Below are 19333 nucleotides of genomic sequence, written 5' to 3' on the forward strand. Positions count from 1 at the left end.
CGACCTGTGATGTAAATGTACACCGTGGGTCGCTAAGGGGTTAATAATTGTGGAACATGTTTGAGAATGACTTTGCTATGTAATATACAATAAAACGCAGAGTCAGAATCCTGCTGATTTATGCAGAAACTGCTGTATGGCCATTTAAGCACCAAAATAAATGTAAATGATGTTCCTAATGGCCCGTATGATACACCGATATTTACCAGATGACACTTCCAGAATGAGACCTTTCACTAAATAACTGTGATCCGATTTTCTGGGTTTGCAGCCGGGGATCTATCGCACAGCTGTTCGCGGCTGAGGTCTTGTCCTTGCACTACAGCTGGAGAAGTGACAAATTACAGCCAAGCACAACTGCTCCAGGTTAATGCAGTCACATCCACGCAACCGTCCTATACATCTTAATTATCCCTGGCGTTTCTTTGGAAATGCTTCCCAGAAGCTTTTCTGCTTGGATCACTTATATATCCTGTGCTCATGTAAGCCTGAACTTTTGGTTTTGGCAGAATATTCCGAGTGGAAGCTGCCGAGCCAAAATCTGGGCCTTCCTGGAAATGAGTCTCTTCAGGTATTCATCTCATCAGCTGTCTTCTTGTTACAATAAATTATGAGATTGTGGTATCTTTAGAAAAGTCAGCATAGGTTAAGATGAAGGCGGAAAAGCTCAGTAGTTAATGGCGCTCCCTGCACTGGATAGTACACGGGGGCTGCTGCTTATAAGGAGCAGAACACAAATCTGTGAGTTTTAGCGTTCACCTCGGTATAGCGAGGAAGCTTCTACACCCCGACCCATCTGTAACTGCTGTGTGTCTGAATGCCTAATGCTGGCATTACATCTGATTTTTACGCCCCTCTTTAAAATGTGTAAATGTTTTTTGCACATCCATGTGATCATTAGAAGGTTATTCCCTTCTTCAAAGATGGGGCTGGATGGATGGTGTTTTTTCAGCTTGTAAGCGCTGCACTGTTGCTGGCCAGGATTAGAAGCGAACACTGCTCTCCAGTGATCCCAGCGAGCTTCGAAGCCGTGCTTACAAGCTTGATAGAAATGAGATTCTAAGCTCTGCAGCGGTATTTGGTCTCCTAGAAAGCAAGCTGTGATCAAGACTTTTACAATTTGCAGGCTTGAGATGAACAAACAGTTGTAGCAAAAGTTCTGTTTTTTTTGTAGGCATTAGCCGACAATTGCCATTCATGAAGATTGTGATAACGTTCTAACAAAAATGCAACCATTTTATTTTTCCCATAATCTTTGCCAGCTGCCCTGACACTCATTTCAGCCTCTCATGTTGGCCTTCTGTGACCCTATCTTTGCAATGGAAATGTATTGCTACTGGTCATACAGCACAACTATAAGAACAAACACACCCTTAGTGTCACTTCTTTAAAGGGAAGGTGCCACCAGTTTTTTGTAATTTGTTTTTTGTGAAATTAAGCTTAAAATAGTAGTTAAAATGTATTAATGCAATGTTTGCACTGCTTGCAAGCATTTCTACATGAAAAATATTGTATATTTTCTTACAATATTTGCCACTAGGGGGGAGCGTTTTCCGTTTTAGACCTCAAGCAGCTGTAGTAAGACTTACTAGCTTTTCTGATGGCAGCAAAATTGGGGCAGTGACTGCTGACATCACCATTTCCCTCCCCTTTTGGGTGTCTAGTATTCCTGGAGCAGAATGCAGAGTAGCATCACAGGGCAGCGCCATTTTGTGGTTGACTGCCCTGTGATCTGCTATCACCAGCAGTTACTGTCTCTCCCATCAGTCTCTCTCATCCAGATTACATGATTCTCTCACCCCCCTCCACAATGCCTGGCAGTTCACTGCAGCTCCTTATCTTACTGAGGGATGAATCACAACTCCTGCAAAGCAGCTGACAGCTACTTCTCATATAATGATACACTGTTCCTCCTTGATGTCTCTGCTATTCTGCCTGTACTTTTCTCCTGCATTTTACTCCCATCAGCCGTCAATCTAGGATCTGTTCTGCTGGAAGCAGTACTGCTTATGTTAGCAGATCCGAGGGCTCCATGAATATGGCAGCAGAACTCTTCCACTGCTGTGAATTGTCCAGCCCACAGAGGTGTGCCCAGTTCACAGGAGTGACAGTTCTATTACAATATATTCTGGTCAGCGTCTGTCTGTTATCTCCTATGATCATGGGGTGCCGTATTATGACACTGAAAGTGTCATGCTGCTACTGTGAAACCAAGATGTCAGCCCCCAGTGCCTTCTTTAAACTCCTATAACACATGAAATATGTTTCAAATGCATTCAAAACTTGGTTATAACAGCATGTTATGCTACATTACATTGATTTATTAATGATCTACAAAGGCGGTACCTTCCCTTTTTAAGGGTGCTTTTACACTGCGCTTTGTCCCACGTTCAGTGGTCCCATCAGGACTTAAGTCTGAACCCCTCCCTCGTAAAACTGGATTTGCGCATAAGCTCTGATGGGACCATTGACAATAATGGTGCTGACAGTCGATGTGCGCTCTGATGTGCATTCTTTTTGGGCGTATATGCCTACTGGAGGTTGACACTAAGATGCAGTCTACTACATGATGCTGTACTCCATTCCTAAGATCTCTGGTCTCACAGCCCTCGCATAGCCTGAAGGTGTGTTTTGGGTCATTGTCTTTTTGCAGCACCTGATTTTACCACTATATGTAAATCAACTGGGTTGGCAAGTCATTGTAAAATCTCTGCTAGCCATGCTAAATAAGTGAGCCTTGTGTAAGGGAAAAGGCAACAATATAGAAGTCTTGATATCCACATGGCTAACTTTTTTATTTCAGGCTATACTTAGTGGATATAGCAGGATCCAGAGTTAATGGAAGATTTGTCTCTTGGCATAGAGGTCTATTCTTGACATGTCTGCCAGGTTGGTACAAGCTGCCAAGGACGGGCCAATGGGCGTGTATGACATCAGTGTCTTATCTAGCTCCTCTGGGTCTGTCGCTCTTTTGCAGTGTTATGACGGCAGTAATGTGTAGTCTCTGGGGCTTGTTGTGCTGTCTAGGGAACTAGGGGATTAATTTTTGTATTGCTCCCTGCTGATTAGCCATAGGGGGGGACTGCTGCTATTATATTCCTGTATCCCTGACCCACACTGACCTGGTACACATTTCTGCTCTCATGGTACCATTATAATTTAATTTTCTTACCTTTGCGCATATTTTGACCACGTACTTGCTTCCCAATTCTGCCTCACTTGAGCTGCATTCACAGAGCTGTGTGGTTGTTACTGTTCGACAGGTATGTAATGATTTATTTTTTTTACAGATCTCAATAAACTTTAATGGCAGAGTCTGGTCCACAAAACGTATTGGAATAGGACATGCTCTGAGTCTCATGGACCAGAGACACTGATATGTTTTTAAACTGAGGTGTGTGTGGATCAATGAAACTATAAGTGAGTGGTATGTCTGAGGTAAAAAAACAAACAAACAAAAAAAGCAACAACCCAAACTGCAGCGGTAGAATGTCACACAGATGTGTAAATGTAGATTTTGCCCTCCTGGTAATGACCCCTTGTTACAACTCTTGTCTCCAGCATGTTCCTCCAGCCAGCAGCCTTCTTTGTGGTCCCAACTCAGAGGCCTGTTATGATCCGGTGACCTTGGAGCCGCATGGAACTTTCTCTGAGTTGGTGGAAACTATACTGACCGCAAATCCTGAACTTATCACCGCAACTAGAAGTAGCCGTGGGGTGTGCCTAACAAATCCTAGACACCTCGACACAGCCGGAGGACTAAATACCCCTATAGATGGAAATGGGAAATCTACCTTGCCTCAGAGCAGAACCCCAAAGGATAGGCAGCCCCCCACAAATATTGACTGTGAGTAGTAGAGGAAAAGACACACGCAGGCAGGAAGCAGGATTTAGCAAAAGAGGCCACTCTAGCTAAAATAGCTAAGGATAGGACAGAATACTAAGCGGTCAGTATTAAAATCCTTCCAAAAATATCCACAGCAGAAAATACAAAAAATCCACCATCTAACTAAAGATGTGGAGCGTATATCTGCAACTCCAGAGAATCCAACAAGACTGAGAAAACACTGACAGTCTAAGCTGGACAAGAGAAAACAAATGAATAGCACAGAATTATTAAGCACACAGCATGTGTGCCACAGAAACCGAAACCAGACACTTATCTTTGCTGAATTGGCAGCAAGGCAGGAGGAACCAGACAAAGATAAAAAACCTCCCAGAACCATGGACAACTGGCAAGAACTAATGAATCCTGCACAGCTAAATATCCCAGTCAGAACTGCAATCAACAGATACACCTGGCCAGGACTGCTACTCAGGGACAACTGCATTCCCACCTACAACCACTGGAGGGAACCCAAAAGCAGAATTCACAACAGAGGCCCCTTTGAAAGTCCAGATGCCTGTAAATGCTAAGAAAATTAACCTTAATATTCATTGTACTTTCCCCTTATTAGAATACTGTCCAGTTATAGGTGTGAAATTTCCCTTGTGAAAGTATGATGGTCCCCACTGCCCCCTGTATATAATGTCATTGTCCCCAATGCCCCTGTATATGGCCCTGGTTTTCACCACATATATAGTATAATGGCCATAATTCTCCCATATATATATATATATAGTATAATGGCCCCAGTTCCCCTAAATATAGTATGAAGGTCCCATAGGCAGCCAGTATAGTATAATGCACCCCTGGCAGGCAGGACAGTATAATGCACCCCCATTAGGCAGCCAGTATAGTATAATGCACCCCCATAGGCATTCAGTACAGTTTAACGGACCCCATAGGCAGCCAATGTAGTATAATGCACCTCCATTAGGCAGCGTGTATAATATAATGCACCCCCATTAATCAGCCAGTACTGTATAGCAGGTGTGTCAAACTGCATTCCTCGAGGGCTGCAAACAGGTCATGTTTTCAGGATTTCCTTGTACTGCACAGGTGATAATTTAATCACCAACTCATTATTTGTGTAGGTGATTAAATTATCACCTGTGCAGTACAAGGAAATCCTGAAAAAATGACCTGTTTGCAGCCCTCGAGGAATGCAGTTTGACACCCCTGCTGTATAGTGTACTCCCATTAGGCAGCCTGTATAGTGCACCCCCATCAGGCAGCCAATGCTGTATAGTGTACCCCCATTAGGCAGCCTGTATAGTATAATGCACCCCCATTAGCCAGTCTGTATAGTATAATGCAGCCCGATTAATTAAAAAAAAAAAAAAGTAAATTTAAAAAAATATCCGATAGTCACCTCTCTTCCACCTTGTTCCCACGGTGCTCCGAGCGCCTGCACGTCTCCGGACCGCAGGCGCAGAGTACTGACGTTATCGTTAACCCCTGTCAGTGTTGACGTCACACGCTGACAGGGGGATGATGGGGGAGGGAGTGTAACGCTCCTTCTCCCATGAATGTGGTCAGCTGTATCGGCATCCAGCCAATACAGCTGACCCTGCGATGATGGGCGGGGGGCCCACTGCTGGCACAGGGCCCCCACTGCCTCCAGGGGCCGGGCAGCAGTGCAGGGAGATCGATGTTACCTTCTCTGCTGCAGAATGTAACTGTATCGGTGCAATGTACTCGCCGATACAGTTACATAGGCGTCTGGCCCTGCACAGCTACTGGGGTAGCTGCCCGGGGGGCTTTTGCCTCCCTACCATCCGGCCCAGCCCGCCCCTGATAGGCAATAACTTGTTGATCGTAGGGGATCCAACCATTAAGATTTGGTTTATATTCTGTGGATGTATTACAGTAACATTTGACCTGTTATTGATACTTTTATATATGTTTTAAAATCTAAGCACCAGTTTATGTAATTATAGGATATAGTGGAACATTACATTACTCTTGTGCTATATTAGACCGTTTGTAAAACGATTAAGGTTGACTCCTTCTTGGAGTTTCAATATTTCTCATATCAGAAGTACATTTATTGTAAGCATCCTGCATGAACTAGATTACATAATTTCCATTAGTCATTCTCTCCATCCTGCCTGTTGCTTCTGTGTCTGTAATAAAATTAATTTTAATATATCTGGAACCGTTCCAGTACAAATGGTATATACAGGAACTAAACAGTTTATAATTAAACAATGAAGTGGCTCATTGCCCAAGGTGTGGCCCCTTGGGCAATCCTGTACCCTGCTGGCACCTCTACATTTCCTAAGTAAGGGTGGCCTCACAAGAGACAGACATAATAGCTTGTCAGCTGCAGATAACCGCCTCAAGCACAGTTTCTACCAGGACAAACGTGTTTGGCTGTGACTGGCAAACGTGTGTCTCTTCATAGGGTTGGGTCTCGAACTCTCACACACTGCTTCTACTGTATATATGCAATACAGTCTTCAAGACAGAAAACATATTCCCAAAATGTCAAATCCCCTCTAATGTCATCATGGGGGCGCTAATTTTAGCCCAGAACACTCTCAAAACAGCGATCAATACAAAAGAACCAAAAAGAGAGTATAGTATTCTGAATAGAAATGAATTTATTAAATTACTACAAATAAATAATGACATACAACGATATAAACAATCACTTTTGAACAAAGTAAAAAAGCCTGACTTCACAGGTGTAACACCCAGGAACAACATATGTAAGTGGATGGGAAGGAAGTTTTAACATGTAGGCTCAGAGAGCAGATATTATTATCCACTCACTCACATTATAACCAGTATAACTAAATAAAGTAGCCAGACGAACCTATAAAAAGTGTCAATGTGCAAAAAAAGTGCTAATCATGCAAGGACATCTAGTCAGTCATAAACTGGGTAATTAGAGTAAAAGACCCAATCCTAATAAAAGATTAAGAATCTTATGAATGGCCATGTTATAATCCTCACCCATAAATCTCCACTGTTAGGACCTGAGCGATGCAGCCCCAACGCGCGTTTCGCGTTGGCTTCCTCGGGGGGCTGTCAACGCGCGTTGGGGCTGCATCGCTCAGGTCCTAACAGTGGAGATTTATGGGTGAGGATTATAACATGGCCATTCATAAGATTCTTAATCTTTTATTAGGATTGGGTCTTTTACTCTAATTACCCAGTTTATGACTGACTAGATGTCCTTGCATGATTAGCACTTTTTTTGCACATTGACACTTTTTATAGGTTCGTCTGGCTACTTTATTTAGTTATACTGGTTATAATGTGAGTGAGTGGATAATAATATCTGCTCTCTGAGCCTACATGTTAAAACTTCCTTCCCATCCACTTACATATGTTGTTCCTGGGTGTTACACCTGTGAAGTCAGGCTTTTTTACTTTGTTCAAAAGTGATTGTTTATATCGTTGTATGTCATTATTTATTTGTAGTAATTTAATAAATTCATTTCTATTCAGAATACTATACTCTCTTTTTGGTTCTTTTGTATGGTTCTACTGTATATATGTATCAATGCTTACTCATATAGACAAATTAGAAATGTAAGTTATTCAATTTCTCTTTTAAATTGTGTCCTATTTGCATTTATGTAGTACCCTAATCTTCTTAATCGCTATATATTATGGTAATCTTTTTGTTCGTGTGTTTTAAACATATATGCTGTATTGATCATATTAATTTGTGATTAGCAAATATTAACGTGGCTTGGCCGAGCCGCCTTGGCTAATGTTTATATGAGTGAACCATATCCGCTCTTGGATAATAAGTAGTCTGATGTAAGGCTAATGCCATTGTCTGGTCATAACTCCTGTCGCAAGGTGGTCTTAGGTGCAGTAGCGGAAAAATGTGATTTGTACTGGGAGCATTCGTTTTTTAACTTGTTTTATACATGATGCATACATTAAAGTCCATACTACTTAGTCTGGTCTGCGACACTGCAGGGCAAAGTGTCAGATGTTTGTTGTAGGGTAATCTATGGGCAACATAATTACAGATGAGGTATTACGTGTAAAGTCATCAATGATTTTATAATGCGTTCATGTGAAAAAGAATGTCACTGTGTTTTTGCTATGTAATCTGATAGAACAATGATGGGGGCAGAGAGTCTGATTCATGATTTCACTTACTGGTCTCTGTTATGCGGTTTCAATACAATCAGTGTTTCATGAGCATAAGATTATCACTACTGGCCCTGCTGGGTAGTCCAGCCACTCCCCCCAGCACTGATTGGCAGCTGTCACTATATAGTGTTCAGAGAGCTGCAGTATGGGTGGGTTTAACCACTGAGCTCTGTTAGATCAGCAGCAGGGAAAATTGACTTCTATTGGAAGTACTGCACCCAGGAAACTAAGCAATATATTGCTGGAATCGGGATTTGGGTCCCTGCCTCATGCTGTCAGATTACATAGCAAAAACCTGATAACATCCCCTTTAATAAAATAAATTCTTAAACCAAGTCTGCTGAATAAAGTTCACAAAATACTTTATTTTATAAAAAAAAAAGCATGGGACTCACTTTGTGTTTTGCACCTTTTTTTTCTTTTTTTTTGTCCATTTCTTTTTTAGTCATTTCGCTTGATTTTTTTTTTTTGCCTTGTTATTATAATTTGCAAACATTTTTTGTTTTAATGACCATCTTGTGTGAGCCTTTTTCATCCCCTGCTTGTTTTCCTCTGTTGCAAATATTTTGCACACATTTAGTTCAGGTACCTTCTGGAGTAGTTTTAGTACTTCTAAAAAAAAAAATGTGCACAGATTGTGCAACATTTTTAGCAGAACATGTTTTAAGGAGAACCTGAGTCATGATTACCGTATATAAAAATAATAAAGATTTTATTATTATATCAAAATAACAAAATACCAATTACATAATAAAAATGACTGTGGATACAAAGCATTTTTATCTGTAGCTGAGATGAAAGGGCAGTGTCTGGAGGCTAGGTCAGGGATCCATAATAAGAAGTATGCGGATCACCCCTAAGTCTTAAGAACCCACCCACACAAGAGACGTCAGCATCATTTAAACGATTTGATATAAGAATGCTAGTTACTGAGTCTACACCAAACTGTGGCAAAAGATCAATCTAGCGAGGACACTGATGCGAGGTCTATTGTGAAATCCATGGTATATATAATAATAATAATAATCTTTATTTTTAAATAGCGCTAACATATTCCGCAGCGCTTTACAGTCTCTCCTACAGATCAAAATCTTTTGTACCCACAGTAATTTTTAGTGTGTAAATGTTGATCATTGGTATTTTAATGCAGTAATTTTATTATTTTTATATAGTCATGACTCCGGTTCTCCTCCTTAACAGTTCATTAAGAGTCCTTTTTTATCTTGTGCAAAAATCCATGAGCAATGTGTGCCATTAAAAAAAAATAAAATATATATATTGTATGTATGTGTTAGAAACAAAGTTCAAAGATTGTCATGGGATTGTAATGGTCATGGGAAAACTCCAGTTTTGTTGTGTAATATAGCAGGATGTATGATATATTTTATAAATCTTAAAATCGAGCCTTCAGTCATCTGAGAGTCTATTCTTTTTTTTTTTTTTTTTCACATCCCACAGAGGTGACGATACGATACCCTTTATTGATCCCTGGGGAAATTACGGTAACAGTCCCTTCATGTTGCCAAAGGTTGAAGTATGGATAGATTTATCAGAGTAAGACTAATTAAGAAACACATGATCAAGCGTCATTGTTATTAAAGGGGAATATTGATCCTAGTATGTCTCACTTTATAACAATGTTCCATTACTCTATTAGCACATTATGTCCACAATGTATGTTTTTCCATGCATTTATGACAATTTCCAAAGCCTTTTGGGGTTTTGGAAAAGAAATGAAAACTCCATTTGTCAGAACAACTCCTGGCATCTAGATAAAATGCTTGATTCCTCCTAGTATCAGGCGGGTCAAGAAGTTTTGTTGCAGAATAGACCTGATCTTGTCAGTATTGCTATGTAGCATAAGTATGAAGCCTTGTATTCCCAGCGAAGCTGAAGCATGACTGCACAGCTGGAGGCATTGACACCAAAATCTGTACCAGCCAAGATGGTGTTGACCCTCCTCTTAATTGCATCGTTTGAACCCCACTACAAACCGATGGATGTTTAGCTTCTCCTTTTTCTACTTCGATTTTGTAGTGGATGTACCTGGTGATGCAGCTTAGTCCCATTCACTTTAATTGGGACGGAGCTCCAGTACCAGGCACTAGGAGGGTCAATCAGCCGGTCAATGGGAGTGCCAGGAGCCAGACGACCACTGAATGTTTTTTATATCCCACAGATAAAACATTAATATTGCTGTTCCAGAATTGCATATATTCAATGTCTGCACAATGAAATGGGATAAATCAGCCGATGTGTTTAAAAGAATAGGAGGCAGTTTAATGGATGCAGCTTGGAAAGTCATCTTGTGGCCCAACCTGTATTTTAACTTGACCAATACCCATTCCCAAAATGTGTCCAGAAGCAGGCAACTCCTTCCCTCGTGTGAAACCCATTCTGGCTCCGCATGTATGTCTTTAGAAGGGGACCTTGTGTGCCAATAGTTGTAAAAAAGCGCATCACAAGTGTTCTGCTTCGGCTTTGTGGCCATTGTTGTCTGCTAGACCTGCAGGTGTTTAAACCTCTTTCTAGTATTCGGGATATGATGGTGGTTTTGGAAATCTTTCAGCACTCCGCGTGTGAGAGTGAAGGTTAAGTGTAATGTTGTTTTTATCTATTACAGAGATTATGCAGGAGAGGCTGTTTTTCCCAAATTGCGCTGTAACCTGATAGAGATGAGTTCAGATGATTCTCTGATTACAAAGGTGCTTTACACCATTTGGCAGAAGATTCTGAATGTTACGAAGTGTCTGGCTCTTCAGTGGAACATGTGAATCCATTTGCTGAGCTTCGTTTGAATGAGGTGTAGCCGTATTTGGAAGTTTTCTTTGGCTGCATGAATTAGTGTAAGGACATGGCCCCTGCTTTACCACAGTAACATGCCATAGGAAAAAAAATAAAGAATAAAGGTATATAGATAAATGGATATGTATATTACTTTTTTTTAGAGACCTTTGTATTTGCTGTAACGAATGTTGCAATTTAGGCTTTGAAAGCTTTAATTGCGTCTAGAATTTATTCTACTGATGTACTGATTTTAGTGGCATCTTCATTATCTTGGAGAAGGTCCTACTGGTTTTGAATACCAATTGTTCTTGTAAAGGTGGTGGCCAGCCTTCTCCAGTTGTAAGACTCCTCACATGGGAAAGCTACTTTTTTGTTGGAAGAGTCTGCTGGTCAGGTCAATGTGCTCCTCCACCAGCAGGCATTGTGCGAACGGAAGTGCTGGTCCATCTGCGAGGAAAGCTGCAGTAACATGAGAAGGTGGCCGACCTCTTTAGTGCGGTAAGATTAAAGCTGCATTTAGAGCTGCCGACTTCTGCTCATACACGAGCTCTAGTCTACTATATACAGGTAAATGGCTCAAACAAGCTGGCATGTGCAGAATGAATGACCAATTTTTGGTAGTGCTCTTTGTGGATTGTTGGCCCAGTTTCTTTAGTCTGTGTGAACAAGAACTATCCATATGCAGTATAATTAATAAATAGGTTACAATAGTGACTAAAACATTTAACTTTGTGGGAATTTTTTGTTTTATTGCTAGAAGTGTACACTGCAGAGGTTTGTGTTGTAAAAGCCTAAGTGCCCTTTTTCTTTTTCTAATTTCTCCCAACAGACCCTATAGATAAATCAGAGAAAGTTGAAGTAAATAAATTACATTCTAATCGCACAGACCAGAGCCGTATGATGGAGGATGGGCTTCAAAAGACGGCAAAGGTAAGGCTTAAGAGTCCAGGACTCATCATTTTATTCCTTTTATTTTGAAAATCTAGCTCAGGGATTCTCAACCTGTGGTTTGTAGCGGTCTGCCAACTTCATGTATAGCAAACTGCAATGAAGACCCACTTAGAGCAGATCTGAATGGGCGTATATGGACCTTGGGGATGAAAAGAGAAATTTAGGTGCGAAGCTGGAGATGGGATGATACTACCAGAAAGATGGGGAGCTTGAAGTTGGAGGTGGTGGGAATCCTTAATGTGAGAATACAGAATAAGGGTGGAAATCCCTGAATGCAAGTACACTGCCTCGGTGTTATTTCTGTGGGGAAACATTGGCTGTCATAATACAGATAATGGGGTCTGTGGGTGTCACTACTGAGGGGGAGGCAGGAGCTGGATGTCACTATTCGGGAGGTGCTCTGGATGTCGCTCACCACCATCTCTGAGCAGAATGTGTCTCTAGGTAAGAAAGGTAAGAAAGGGGGGCGTGTCCTAGCTGGCCATGTGAGTGGAAGCAGGGAAGAGTGCTCCCGCTGCCAGAAGGACAAAAATCCTGCTTTAACCCCGGTTTTCGGGTAAATTCACCTAAATCCGGCTGGCTGAAGGTCCGGAGAGTGCAGCGGTGCGGAGCGGCGGGTCCGGAGTCGGCAGCGATGACCAGGAGGCGGCAGAAAGACGCTGGCACCAGCGATGCAGGAGCCAGCCAAGATGGTGCCGATGCTAGGGAGGACGCCGAGAAGGAGAACGCCGCATGTCAGCGGCGCATGGAGGTGGCCGCACGGCTGCAGCAGTATGCCAGAGTGGAGGCTGCTGAGGAGGCAGAACCAGGATCTGGAGCTGACCAGGAGGAGGAGGAAGCAAGCACAGCCGAGCAGCATGAGGTACAGAGGGGGAAGGAGAGAGGCAGCATGGCTGGGGCTAGTGGGGGACCTGAAGCCATATCACAGGGAGAGGAGCCGACTCTTAGAGATGTTATCACACTGATCTCTTCATGTCAGCAATCCCTGAACTCCTTGGCTCAGCAGATGCAGGATGTTAAAGGGGACACGGCACAGATTAATGCGGCTCTGCAGAAAATGGACAAACGTATAGGAGTGGTGGAGGAGAGGGTGAGCACGGCAGAAGATCACATAGTTAAGCTACAAAAAGCTGAAAAGAAGTTCGCCCAAGCAATAGCCGAGCTCGCTGCCAAAAATGAGGATCTGGAAAATAAATCCAGAAGAAATAATATACGTATAGTGGGGCTGCCTGAAAAGACTGAGGGGAGAAATCCCACAGAATTTGTTGAAAACTGGCTGCTGGAGAAGATTGGGAGCACAGTGTTGACAAAAGTCTTTGCTGTTGAACGTGCTCATAGGGTCCCGCCGCAGCCCCCTGCCCCAGGAGCGAATCCCCGTACCATGCTTGCTAAAATACTGAACTACAGGGACAGAGACATTATCCTCAGAAAGGCTAGAGAGATGGAGGATCTGACAGCTGGAGGTCAAAAAATCGTCATTTATCCGGATTATTCCGCTGCGGTTCAGAAACAGCGGATGAAGTTTACTGGAGTCAAGCGGCGACTGAGGGAGCTGGGAGTGCAGTACTCAGTGATGTTTCCCGCCAAGCTGAGACTGGTGGCTTTTAATAAGACCCACTTTTTCTTGACACCAGAGGATGCTACCCAGTGGCTTGATACTCATGAGAAAAAACTTAAGGGAATGGGCGACTGACATTTCGGCGAGATCCAGTTGGGATTTGTTTTCTCTGTCGATAGAGGAGAGTTCTGCGCTCGTTAGCAATGGTTAAAGAGTTGAGCAACTGTTGGGGGTTTTGCTGGGCCATATTGAAGGAATGGCCGGAGGGGACAGTACCAACTACTAAGTACGGGGGAGGAGGGTTATGCTGGGTACTGTGAACTGGTTTGGTACTTTTTCTATATGTTAATATAAGTTGAAATGTTAAGATACAATAAAGTGAAAGTTGGGGGGGAAATTGTGATTGCTATGGCAGCGGGACGCGAATGGAGAGGGTTAAGTAAGGGAGAGTGTTCGCAGTGGGCAGTGGAGCCCCACTCTTGCTGAGAGGAAGAATGCGTTATATTGGGGGGGCTAGGGGGGTAAGTTGGGAGGGGGCAGGGGGGGTGGGAGGGGTGGGGCAGCTCATACTTGGGAAATTGGATACTTTAAGAAATGATGAGCCACATGATGGGAGATTGTATTAAAATATTGAGTTGGAATGTGAGAGGTCTGGCGGATAATACACGGCGGGCGGCAAGTCTGCAGTATGTCCGAGAACAGAAGGTCTCAATGATATGTCTGCTAGAGACACATTTAGTGCGGGAGAAGGTGGATGTATTGAATAGGCGCTGGATACAGAGGGCGTATCATTCTACTTTCTCGACGTACTCTAGGGGTGTGTCTGTGTTTAATACCTGCGGGGCTGCTGTATGAGGAGGTAAAGGTAAAAGAGGATGTGGATGATCAGTATGTGGTGGTGAAATGTAAAATAAATGGAGTGTTGATGTGTATAGCGGCAATGTATATTCCGCCCCCATACTCAAGTAAGAAGATAAGAGAGGTGCTGGTGAGGGTAGAGCGTTGGGGACCGTTACCATCTCTAATTATTGGCGATCTTAATAATATCTGTGATGACTTTTAGGATAAAAACAAAAATCCCCAGAATAGAACAGGGGGACATATCACTACGTTTGGGACCTATGTCCGGGAAGTAGGTATGATTGATTTATGGAGAGTTAGACATATTGGGGAAAGGACGTACTCATGCTACTCGCCAGCTCATGGTACTTTGTCTAGGATTGACTTGGCGCTGGGTAACTGTTTACTGGACACGATGGTGGGGGAGGTGAGATATTTGCCTAGGGCTCTTTCAGACCATAGTCCAGTTGAGGTGGAATTTCGGCCGGTGGGGACACGGATCGGGAGCAGGAAGGAGTGGAAGATTCACCCTAATTGGCTACACAGTATGGACTTGGAAAAGATAAAGAAGGAGTTGGTGGAATTTTTTGAGATCAACGAGGGAAGTGTAGATGTTCTTACTGTGTGGGAAGCCATGAAGGCGTACTTGAGGGGACTGCTGTTCAGGGATATTAGCAGGTGTAAGAGGAAATCAAGAGAGACAGAGAGGTTGGCGGTTGATGGGCTGAGGATAGCCGAGGATGAGATGGTAATAGCGGGTACTCCGGAAGCTGGGAGGAGGCTAAAGGCAGCTCAGAGTCAGTTGGAGGAGGTATTGCTCGGTAAGGCTGAAAGGAAGAGGGAATTCATGAATCTGGCTTTTTACCAGGAGGGCGAATCTATGGGTCATTTGCTATCGATGGTGGCTTCTGCCCAGAGAAACACTTCCTTTGTTCATTCTTTGGTATTGGGGAGCGGTGTGGCTGTCTCTGAGACTTCAGAGATTTTGGACATTTTTGCGGATTTTTATTCGGACCTATATTCCTCTCAGGTAGTTGGGTCGGTGGAGGACACGGTGGCGTTCCTTGAGGAATTGGAGCTCCCAAGGCTGAGTGACATAGATAGAGAAGATTTGGAAGCTCCCATCACGGAGGAGGAGTTGGGTCGGGCACTGCAGTCTATGGCTAATGGGAAGGCACCTGGCGTAGATGGATTTCCTGCTGAAATGTATAAAAACTTTGGGGAAGTGCTGATCCCTAAATTAAGGGTACTTCTGGAGGAGGCTAGGAGTGGCGGTCGTCTACCGGCATCTATGCGGGAGGCCATAATAGTGGTGATTCCTAAGGAGGGGAAGGACCCGACACAGCCGGATTCATATCGGCCAATCTCCTTGCTTACTACAGACGTTAAACTTCTGGCTAAGGTGTTGGCGATGAGGTTGACAAGTGTTATTTCCGGCCTGGTGCATTCAGACCAGTCCGGCTTTATGCCTGATAGGTCCACTGCGATCAACTTACGAAGGCTGTATATGAATTTGCAACTCAGATCCGACAACTGTGGCCAGAGAGTTATTGCATCTTTAGACGCCCATAAGGCATTCGATAGTGTGGAGTGGGGGTATCTCTGGCAGGTGCTCCGGAGTATGGGGTTTGGACCGCAGTTCATATCCTGGATTCGACTGATGTACTCGATGCCGATGGCTAGGGTTAGGGTAAATGGGGAGTTATCACGGACCATACAACTGGCTAGAGGGACGAGACAGGGGTGTCCGCTCTCTCCTCTTTTGTTTGCTCTGGCTGTGGAACCACTGGCTGCTAAGCTTCGACGGTCTGATGAGGTGACTGGGTTTAAATATGGGATGATTGAAGAAAGGGTCGCGTTGTATGCGGATGACATTCTGCTATTTCTGGCTGACCCGGGTACGTCCTTGGAGGGAGCCATTGGGATTATTGAGCGTTTCGGATCGGTGTCGGGACTTAGGATAAACTGGAGTAAGTCTGTCTTGTTTAAGGTTGATGATGGTGGGGAGCCACTGGACGATGGGCGACTGGAGGTGACTAGCCAATTTAAGTACCTTGGAATATGGGTATCTATGCCTGTTACTGACTATATACATAGAAATCTGACTCCAATCTTAGGTGTTCTTAAAGCGAAAGCGGATGCTTGGCTTAAACTGCATTTATCTGTGGTAGGTAGGGTGAATCTTATTAAAATGATTTTGATGCCAAAAATACTGTATATTCTTCATAATGCGCCAGTTTGGATACCACGCGGGAGATTTAGACAGATTAACTCTGTTCAGGAATTTGATATGGGGGAGACAGCATCCGTGTATCAAACTGGAGACACTTCAGCGTCCCAAGGAAGATGGGGGATTGGCATTGCCTAACCCTGAAATATATTTTCTTGCAGCCCAGAGTCAGCATCTAAAAGGCTGGGCGCATGAAGGGTCATCTGGGGCGGTACAGCGGCTGATGGAAGTGGTGACAAAAAGAAGGCCAGTAGTACAATGTTTGGAGGATGGATCCCTGGGGGCTCTGGGGAAATTATACCCGACTGTGCTGTTGATACACAGGCTGTGGGGTAGGCTGAGACATATACGGGGGGTCACGGATTTGACTAGATTCTCACCGCTATGGCATAACAGCAACTTACAGGAGTTTGAGGCACTGGGGGTACTGACAGAATGGCAAGTCAAAGGGATTCAATACGTGTATCAAATAATTGAGCGAGGTGAATTGAAATCATTTTCCCAATTACAGGCGGAATTTGGTCTTGGGACTGTGGGGGAATTTCAGTATTTGCAGATGAGGCATGCTTTTGGAGCTCAGAGTAGAAACGGAGGTATTGGAATTCAGAGGGATTTAGTACTGGAGTATGTGTGTAATGAAGGGACTACTGGGGGAGTCATATCTACTTTGTATAAAGATCTGTTGCACACTTTCCTATTGGGGTTTCCAATAATGGCGAGAGCTAAGTGGGAGAGGGATCTGGGTCCAATGGAGAATGAGACTTGGGAGTCGGTGCTAGAATGGGTCCCACGATTGTCACTGAGCGAACCGTATAGACTGTCACAGCTCTATGTGATACACAGGGTTTATAAGTCACCGATGGTGCTATATAAGGCTGGTTTGCGTGATGATTCTGAATGCCCGAGGTGTAAAACTGCAGATGCTGATATACTCCATATGATGTGGACGTGTCCGAGACTGGCTGCTTTTTGGGTGGTAGTTTTGAGTCGTATGGAAGGTGCGTATGGATGTAAGGTGCCAAGGGACCCGGTGGTGTGCTTGTTGGGATGTGTGGATGAGATTGGAGTGGATAACAACCTAAAGATAGCTATTGCCAGATTGTTATACATGGCTAGGAAGGTAATAGCTCGAAATTGGATTAGGGAAGAACCGCCGTCAAGAGGAGAGTTCCTCCAGTATGTGAAGCGGGGCCTGACACTAGAAAAGGGGTTTTATAAAAAAAGAGGGAATCCCGCGGCCATTTTCCTGAAGCCCCGTGCAGCAGAGCACTCGATCTGCGCACGCCCGGCCCCAGGAAGATGGCCGCCCCCACCGACGAAAGGGATGACAGCGCAGATCGCGCGCTGCTTGTTCACCACTACGCCACCAACGTAAAGCTGAGGAAGAACCAGCGATATCACCACGCCCTCCCGACCTGACCAGCCTGATTGAAAGGCGAAAACGGCGACTTTGGCAAGTTATTTCTCAGCATAGGTGGGGAATCGGGGTACACTACATACACTATAGGAACACACAGCGCAGGCCCTATTTAACAGTATTTATAGCTCAATCTCAAAAAACGGGGTGACAGGTTCCCTTTAAAGCATTTGACAAGTTTTTTTTTTTTTTTAAAAGCACAGCATGGGCCTATATAGTTAAGTATTATGGTTTGGTGCCGCTGGGTTTGGTGCCGCCGAGTGTATATGTATATGCGTGTATATATCTCTATCTCTCGCCATATTATGGCGATGTGCAAACTGCTCATACTGCTTAGTAGATCTTAGACTGGCAATAATTTAACCCCTTAATGACTGGGCCATTTAAAAAAAAAATCTGACCAGTGTTCCTTGTATCTAGTATAACTCTGGAATTCTTCAACAAACCCCACTGATTTTGAGATTGTTTTTTGGTAATACATAATACTTTATGATAATGGTAAAATTAGACTGTTTTGCATTCATTGATAAAAATATCAGAAATTTAACAAAATTTGCAGTTTTCAAACTCTGAATGATTACCGTATATACTCGAGTATAAGCCGACCCGAGTATAAGCTGACCCCACCCCCCCCTAATTTTGCCACAAAAACTGGGAAAACTTAATGACTCGAGTATAAGCCTAGGGTGGGAAATGCAGCCGCTACCGGTAAATGTTAAAAGTAAAAATAGGTACCAATAAAAGTAAAATTAATTGAGACATCAGTAGTTTGTGTTTTTGAATATCTATATTGAATCAGGAGCCCCATATAATGCTCCATAAAGCTTATGATGGGCCCCATAAGATGCTCCATATTAAAATATGCCCCATATAATCCTGCATAAAGGTTAATAGTGGCCCCATAAGAAGCTCCATAGACACATTTGCCCAATATAGTGCTGCACAAATATTGATTATGGCCCTATAAGATGCTCCATACAGACACTTGTCCCATATAATGCTGTACAAACGTTATGGCCCCATACAGACACTTGCCCATATAGTGCTGCACAAACGTTATGGCTCCATAAGATGCTCCATATAGACACTTGCCCCATTTGCTGTTGCTGCGATAAAAATAAAAAATCACATACTCACCTCTGTCGCTCAGGCCCCCGGCACTTTCAATATTCACGTGACTTCGTTCCGGCACCGCTCCATCTTCAGCGTCTCCCCCACTGACGTTCAGGCAGGGGGCATGCACTAACCACGTCACCGTGCCCTCTGACCTGAGCATCACTGCAGAAGACGGAGCGGCGCCCGGAACGAGGAGCAGGTAACTCGCGCAGCGCTCCCCTCCCAGTTATACTAACTTGCTCCTGGCGTGGTCCCTGTACGTCTGTTCGGCTACTTTCACACTGGCGTTTTTTGCCAGACGTCGCAATGTGTCGTTTATGGCAAAAAACGCATCCTGCAAAGTTGTTTGCAGGATGCGTTTTTGCCCCATAGATTAACATTAGCGACGCTTTGCCACACGTCGCAACCGTCATGCGACGGTTGCGCCGT

General features: G+C 43.8%; 1 protein-coding gene across 2 annotated transcripts in view; it reads left to right on the top strand.

Annotated features, from left to right (window-relative positions):
- Positions 1-19333, top strand: part of DIS3L2 (DIS3 like 3'-5' exoribonuclease 2) — a 588376-nt gene that overhangs the window by 193869 nt on the left and 375174 nt on the right. For both annotated transcript variants that reach the window (XM_069727019.1, XM_069727018.1), the window contains one exon: positions 11622-11722. In XM_069727019.1, coding sequence (XP_069583120.1) covers positions 11622-11722 — 101 coding nt within the window. The remainder of the gene's footprint in view (positions 1-11621; positions 11723-19333) is intronic.

Source organism: Ranitomeya imitator, chromosome 5, assembly GCF_032444005.1.
Source record: "Ranitomeya imitator isolate aRanImi1 chromosome 5, aRanImi1.pri, whole genome shotgun sequence".
NCBI classification, from domain to species: Eukaryota; Metazoa; Chordata; class Amphibia; order Anura; family Dendrobatidae; genus Ranitomeya; species Ranitomeya imitator.